This window comes from Maylandia zebra, linkage group LG1 (genome assembly GCF_041146795.1).
Source record: "Maylandia zebra isolate NMK-2024a linkage group LG1, Mzebra_GT3a, whole genome shotgun sequence".
Lineage (NCBI taxonomy): Eukaryota > Metazoa > Chordata > Actinopteri > Cichliformes > Cichlidae > Maylandia > Maylandia zebra.
The window spans coordinates 32,029,308-32,037,141 of record NC_135167.1 but is presented as its reverse complement, the minus strand read 5'-3'; the positions used below and the strand labels follow the sequence as shown (position 1 = coordinate 32,037,141).

At 40.8% G+C, this 7,834-nt stretch overlaps 1 protein-coding gene across 2 annotated transcripts; it reads left to right on the top strand.

Annotated features, from left to right (window-relative positions):
* The first annotated feature begins 12 nt into the window (after window positions 1-12).
* On the top strand, window positions 13-7,759 carry traf6 (TNF receptor-associated factor 6). Of its 2 annotated transcripts, none has more exons than XM_004558071.4 (8): window positions 13-135; window positions 1,334-1,669; window positions 1,921-2,071; window positions 2,855-3,013; window positions 3,123-3,194; window positions 3,540-3,617; window positions 5,217-5,549; window positions 5,689-7,759. In XM_004558071.4, the coding sequence occupies exons 2-8, from the start codon at window positions 1,353-1,355 to the stop codon at window positions 6,292-6,294; spliced, it is 1,716 nt and encodes a 571-aa protein (XP_004558128.1). In that variant the 5' UTR covers window positions 13-135; window positions 1,334-1,352; the 3' UTR covers window positions 6,295-7,759. The 2 variants fall into 2 exon arrangements, with proteins under 2 accessions (XP_004558128.1, XP_004558127.1); XM_004558070.3 differs by having other exon boundaries at window positions 81-240.
* The last annotated feature ends 75 nt before the right edge of the window (window positions 7,760-7,834 follow it).

Genomic DNA, 7,834 nt, shown 5'->3' with positions numbered 1-7,834 from the left:
CGGCAACAATAGACTCCCACCAGGAGATGGCGCTCGCGTCTGCAAAGCGCGAAAAAAAATGTAATGACGTTTGGAAAAAGAAAAAAACAGGAAATTCTGTAGATACCAAAAGTTCGAGACGTTTTCAAGGCAAAGGTGGGTGTGCTACGAGAATAAAAACCTGCGTTCACGGACACATTCGGAGCTTATAACGCTTTTGTCACCGATGTGAGGGACGTGATTTCGCTGCCCGTTGTTTTGGTCAGTGGTTTTCTTTTAATACTTTACTTTTGACTGCAACCAGATTCGCATTTGTAGTTCCGTATCCAGGGGCATGGCTGGTTCGTCAAGTGCCAACACTTCCAGTCGTTGTATGCAGACTGTTAGCTAGCTGTAACGTGTTTTATGTAAAAAAGATTTGATACCGAATGTTGGAGTTTAGGCAGAACCTTATCGACTGACTGATGCTGACTAATGAAAAGTAAAAGTTACGCCCCATGTAGAGGAATAGTAGATTCAAGGAGGAGGTTTACGACGCCCATAGCTTGTACATGACTCACTGTACAGGTTGACAGTCTGGTTGGCATGTTTTTATGTACAAAGCTGCATATAGTCAAGGATGATTAGCTTATTTGGTTTGTTAAGCTAGGTGGGATATAAGGAGTAACGATAAATGGTACTAATCTTACAATCTAAATTCAAGACTGAGTCTTTAAGATTAATTCCAGTTGTCACAAAATGTGTTGTTCAGTATTATAGTTTAATAACCAACCAAAGACTACACTGCATATTTCATTAGTTCATACTCGGGTTTGTGAAGATTTCTCTATTTATTTTGGTTTGTTGCAAGAATCCAAGAATCTTCTCTGAAGTGAATTCCCACGTGTGTGTGTGTGTGTGTGTGTTAACTCTTCTGGTATAGGATTTGCTTACAAACCCACAGATTAGATGTGGAAGAGTAAGGGAAGGCCAAATAATGAATTGGTAATGTGATTATGTGAAAAATAAATTGTCTGATTGCTCATTAAGGAAAAAGATCATTAGAAATAACCCTAAAACCTTCCCATAGGGATCCTGTTTTCATGATAAATGAGCTGATTTGCTTTAGGTTTTTTCTAAAAGAAGGGAGGAAGTTGATTGGAGGAAATTATAAAGATGGTTGTAGGAGGATATTTCTTGAACATCATATCATTGTGTAACTCTACAAAACCTTTTTAGCAGCTTCATACAAAAAGAAAATCTCTTTTGTGCGGCTGAAGTAAAAATATCCCCATTTTAAAAGCAGAAAAATGCACATGTCTATTTTAAAGTTAATAGAGTTAGAATTTATTTCATGCTTCCTTACCTCTTTCAGACTTTGCCACCTGCTACAAATGGCCTGCTGTGAAAGCAATAAGGGGGGTTTAGAGGAGGACAGCTATGATGGAGCTGTTGGTGGAGTGCTGTCTGACTGTGCTCTGGCTATGCTGGAAAAAGAACAGGAGTCCATTCTTAGCCCTTCAGAGAACCCTAGTGCCTTCATGAGCAGCAGCAGCTTTCAGGCTGCCCCCCTGCAGGGCTACGATGTGGAGTTTGATCCACCGCTGGAGAGTAAATACGAGTGCCCCATTTGTCTCATGGCTTTGAGGAACGCCATTCAAACACGCTGTGGTCACCGCTTCTGCAAGAGCTGCATTGAGAAATCCATCCGGTATGCTATTGTGCATCTTTTTAATCAGCAATGAGCACTTAGGTTTCTATTTCATTTATCATCACAAGTTTCACAGGCCAGTTTTGAATCCTTGTTAGTTCTTTATTAGCATCAGGGCAATCTGGCAAATTACGGAGTAATGATTTAGAAATGAAAGGCTTCCGAATGATCCAAAAATTCACTGGTACTTGTTTTAATAGTGAAGTAGACAAAAGGGACCAACGATTTCTGTTCTTCTTCTTGCAAATCAGTGATACGGGACAGAGGTGCCCAGTGGACAACGAAATGTTGTCAGAAGACCAACTGTTCCCTGATAACTTTGCCAAAAGGGAAATTCTGTCGCTAACTGTTCGCTGTCCAAACTTGGGCTGTGCCGACAAGATGGAGCTCCGGCATTTGGAGGTAAAAAAAACTGTGACAGACATGTTTGATCCAAACACAGAACACGAAGTCAGGGATGTTAACAGGCTGGTGTTTGAAGATGCAGTTGCTTTGCACGTGAACATTTCAAAGACATATTTATGATTGTGATCACTTTGTTTTGGGGTTTTTTTTTTTTTTTTAAAGCTTTTTGCTTGTCAGTGTGATTATAAACCTCTCACTACTGCTGACTGCCAACTTCATAAAATGGACAGGTGTCAGCGGCTTGTAGACATTTTTGAGATTGCTGTAGAACACGTTTGTCAACACAATAAAATGACTTCAGAGAACACCACCACAACTACACTTTTTTTTTTTCTTGGCACATAAATAACAGTTCATCCCCCAGTTTGTGTCTTTCTCTGGTGTGGACAGAGGACTTGTTACAGCTTTCCTGACACCACTTTTATTCTGTTTTAGCTATTCTGGTCTTTTATCTCATTGGATGATGTTTGCATGTGTATACGTATACATGTATTTTATGTTCATGTATGTGTGCTGAATGTACATTTTTGTATATGTATGTGCATATTTGCATGTACACATATCTTTACAAACATATGGATGTCTCACAATGTTTTCTGTTTTCATCTTATCTATTTTAATTCTTTTTATTTGATTATATTATCCCTTTGTTCAGCACTTTGGCCGACACTTGATGTCTTTTAAATGTGCTATATGATTAAAGATGAAGACTTTCCTGCTACAGAAGCAAATTAAATGTTTTTTGTATTTATTTTTTCATTTTATTGTTTTAACTTCCAGGATCATTTGGTGCATTGTGAGTTTGCCACTGTGCCTTGTCCACAGTGCCAGCAGTCTGTGAAAAAGAGCCACCTAGAAGAGCACATAACTGTTCAGTGCCAAAAAAGACCCATGTCATGTCCAGACTGTGTGGCATGCTTTCTTTATGAGGAGAGAGAGGTACCATTGAATCACTTTTCAAGAACAGATCTCATGGCAGAGTTACAGTGATGTTTTGTGTGTCTGTGAGGAAATTTTCCTAATAGTCTCCTTTCATTTGCTCCTTCAGCTTCATCAGCAACAGTGTCCCTTTGCCAGTGTGAAGTGTCAGTACTGTGAGCTGGAGCTCGTCAGAGACCAGGTGAGTCTCTTAAGAGTCTGCCATGAAGAAGAGGCTTCAGGTGAATGAAGGGTTAGGAAGTGGTGATCAAAACAGGAACTACTCTCTTGTTTAAGCAATGGGGAACCATTCCAAACTCGGTCACATCACATGTTACAGTGCAGAAGGACAGTCACCATTTCAGCAGTAGAAAGTGGAACCACTTCTGTTTTAATTGTTGTCTGTTATTCCTGTTCCCTTGTTCCCTTTGTCTGTCATTTTCAGCAATAAGCAATCTCTTTGAAATGCTTAAAAAAACCCAATCTGAATATGACTGAAGCTAATTTACTAATGAATTTTTTTTTCTTTTTCTTTTTTCCCCCCCAGATGGAGTCTCACTGTGACACAGATTGCCCAAAAGCACCTATTGCCTGTAACTTTAGCATCTTTGGATGTAAAGAAAGGGTAGGTGATCAATTTCTAGATTTCCATTCTTTCAGCTCTCATACAGCACATTCTTAATAGGTTAATACAGTGGTTCCCAAACTTTTTTTGCTGGCCCCCCCTTTGTTTTACAAGAAAAATGCCCCCCGCACGCGCGCACAGGGAGGCATAAACACATCCTCCAACCACACACACCCATATTTTGCTCCGTTGCGGTTTATTTCACACCTCAAACATTTAGTAAACAATTAAGCAAATACAAGTAATCTGCAATAAATTACAGGTAGTAAGGAAATAAACTACTAACTCTTTTACGCTATGCCGCACCTACACCGGTATTTTTTTAAAAAACGCAGCTGTTTGGTCCACACGTAAACGGCGTTTCGAATCACCGAAAACTGAGATTTTTAAAACTCCTTTTTTGCGTTTACGTGTGGACAAGGAATACAGAGTTCATCACGTCAAAGGTATGTGCCTTTTTTCACGTCAGCTGTGCGCCACGTTATTGTTTACATGTGATGAATTGCAGAATGGCAGATAAACAGTATTTTGTCTCTATCTTCAGGTTTTACACGCTTACATATAAACACACAGTTACTGTCCCTCTATTTAGAAAGGCAGAGGCGTCACAGTGTACAGGGAGTGCAGAATTATTAGGCAAGTTGTATTTTTGAGGAATAATTTTATTATTGAACAACAACCATGTTCTCAATGAACCCAAAAAACTCATTAATATCAAAGCTGAATGTTTTTGGAAGTAGTTTTTAGTTTGTTTTTAGTTTTAGCTATTTTAGGGGGATATCTGTGTGTGCAGGTGACTATTACTGTGCATAATTATTAGGCAACTTAACAAAAAACAAATATATACCCATTTCAATTATTTATTTTTACCAGTGAAACCAATATAACATCTCCACATTCACAAATATACATTTCTGACGTTCAAAAACAAAACAAAAACAAATCGGCGACCAATATAGCCACCTTTCTTTGCAAGGACACTCAAAAGCCTGCCATCCATGGATTCTGTCAGTGTTTTGATCTGTTCACCATCAACATTGCGTGCAGCAGCAACCACAGCCTCCCAGACACTGTTCAGAGAGGTGTACTGTTTTCCCTCCTTGTAAATCTCACATTTGATGATGGAAACTGTGGCAGGATCAGCCTGATATTATTTGTATCCCACTGTAACTTTACTGTATAAAGAGCTAACATCTCCAAAATGTCAGGAGTAGTTAGTCATTACAAGAAGTGTTTGTGAACTAAAAATCAAAAATGTGGGATACTGTTTGTCCGTGATTTAAACAGCCCAGCGCTGCTCCCAACAAGGGAAAACCAATTCTGCAGGGGAGACCTACCTTGGCACTTGTGCAGGTGAAGCCAAAGGGATATTTTCTAGTCTCTGGCTTAGAATGAAGTTGGTTTGGAAACATATTCAGCGATGCTTCATCTCCTGCTTTGCGTTTGTGTGGGTGCCCCGTGCTAGCAGTGTACAAGCGTTTTGTTTTTTTTCCCCCTTTTCATACCGCGCCCCCCCTGCAATGGCACACTTTGGGAAGGTCTGGGTTAATAGGTTTTGTAGTTTGCGACACAAGTTTTAAAGCTGGTTTGACTCTGCAGATGCAGCGCCACAACCTGGCTCAGCACATGCAGGAGTTCACACAGATGCATATGCGCTACATGGCTGAATTTCTGCGTGGCCTTAGCCTCAATGGTACTACACCCAAACCCCTGAGGACTTTAGGACCTTCACTTTCCTCTGAGGATCAAGGAGCTGCACCATCAGTACCGGCCTGTAGTGGGCCCAGAGGGGCTGCAGCTCTGAGCTGCAGTAGCAGTTGTGCTCCAGGTCCGTCTAGTGAAGAGATGCAGCAGAGGCTCCGTGAGATGGATGGACGATTGGTGAAGCAGGATCACCAGCTCCGTGAACTCATCATCTTAAAAGACACCCAAGTAAGTGATATCCAAGTGTATTTTGACCTTTTGGGGTTTTGGTTTGTTTTTGTTCTTTTAGATTAGTTTCTTTTAGATTAGTCTCAAAGCCTCTATTCTTTCATTTTCTCTCAAATATTTTCCCATTTCATTTTCACAGGCAGGCCAGCTAGCAGAGCTCAGGCGTAGAGTGTCCATGCTGGAGGATACAGTAAAAGAGCTGGAGGCCCAACATTGCAATGGTATCTTCATCTGGCGCCTCAAAGGTTTTTCAGTCCACCTGCGGAACCAAGAAGCGGGCCAGCCAGTGGTTGAGCACAGCCCCGGCTTTTACACAGGCCGCCCAGGCTACAAGCTGTGCCTGCGCTTACACCTGCAGACCCCCAATGCCCCTCGCTGCTCCAACTACATCTCCCTATTTGTGCACACCATGCAAGGAGCTTTTGATGGGCAGCTTACCTGGCCATTTCAAGGAACCATCCGGCTCGCCATCCTAGACCAGGGCCCTGAGGGTCAGCATCACATGGAGGCAATGGAGACTAAACCAGATCTACAGGCCTTCCAGAAGCCGACAATTCAGCGCAATCCCAAAGGATTTGGCTATGTCACCTTCATGCACCTGTCTCAGCTGAGTCAGAGAGCTTATGTTAAAGACGACACTCTGCTCATCCGCTGCGAGGTGACGCCGCGTTTTGACAATATCCTTCACCGTGAGGGACCAGCTGTACAGCCAAGAGGACCTGAGGCATTTGCTTCAAGAGACTAAAGTCGCACTCCTTCGTGTGGGATCTTCCACAAGCTGACATTTATGGTACCTCTACCAGTGTTTTAGTAATTCAGTAAAGTTCATTTTTAATTGATGGTGATCAAGTGGAAGAAAAATTGACATTAACAACCTTTTAAAATAGCTAGTATTTATTTTTTTTCAAGATCTCAATGTTTGTTGTAATACATGTACAGCAGAATTCATTTAGATCATTATGAGAGATATGTACTTTAAATCTACGCTGTTAAGACCATGTGAACTGTATCTAATCAGCTCAGCACCACAGGCTCTCTTGCTATTGTTGTAGAACACAGCATGAGGACTTTTTGGTTTTGGGTTTTTATTTTTTACCTCTAGTGTCATTTTTCAATCATTGTTTAAAGAGCAGATGCCTTTTTTGGGGTTTTTTTCCCTTGTCATCTGCAAGTGTATAGGATATGTGGATAATGTATTACATATTCTTAACAGCAGAGGATGAAAATGACAGGTTTTTATAAAATGCTCAATTAAGTGAACAGGCTTAAATCCCTAGAATCAGTTGTGGGAATTTGTTGTAACCACAGTCGATCATATGTTATCTAATATTGAATCATGAACCAAAAAAAAGGGTCACTAGGTAACAATGGAAAGTTAAACGCTTATAATTATTAGCATAGACACAATCTTATTTTCATTCCCCTTATGTGTGCTTAGTCTACTGACTCACCTTGGCAAGCCAAACCAATGGAAGCCTAGAGGGCCCCCCCCCCCCCCCTCCCCCTCCCTCTCCTCCTCCATCCTTGTATATTCTGGGTAAACAGCATATATTGGAAACACTGGAGGTGCTATTTATCTTAGAATAGATGCAAATGAACCTGAACAGGTGAAACTGAATTCCAAGCAGTGAACTAACCCTGGCCATTTTTCCTTTTAATCAGGAACAATCTCTCTGTTCCACTGTAGGACAAAGGGCATTTGGGGGTGGTAACGTTCAAAATTCCCTTTCAGATGTTTTACAAAGAAAGTGATGCATTTGCCACATTTGGGCACGCCAGGATCTCTCACAGAGAATTTTGATGAGAAACACAGCAGTAACACAAAAGCTCCACGGGGGTATCTTGTGAGAAAGGTCATTGTGTGGAACAGAATCAGCAAAAACTTATTGTCCATTCCAAATGCCGCATTTCAAGCGTCACTGCTTCTGCCCATCCTGATTTTTGAGGCATCACTGTGGCACAAACAGCAGAAATGATGGACGGATTACTCAAAGTGCCTTTTACTCAAGCTCCTAACTAATGTAACCTTAAATAATTGAAGTGTAAATGTGAATGCAACTTTGTCACGCTCCATGAAATGCTAATAATTGATTGGATTAATGTTTTAGCTAATGAAAGCTGTCCTCCTAAACACAGTTACCACAGTGGAACATTTAATGTTTTCCTCTAAAGGACCCAATATTTTTATAAATAAAACACCATTTCACTCATTTAAAGTCCATTTTCCCCTTATTGGATTTAAAAAAATATTTTTCATCTCTCTCAATATTCTTCAGCTGTCTGTA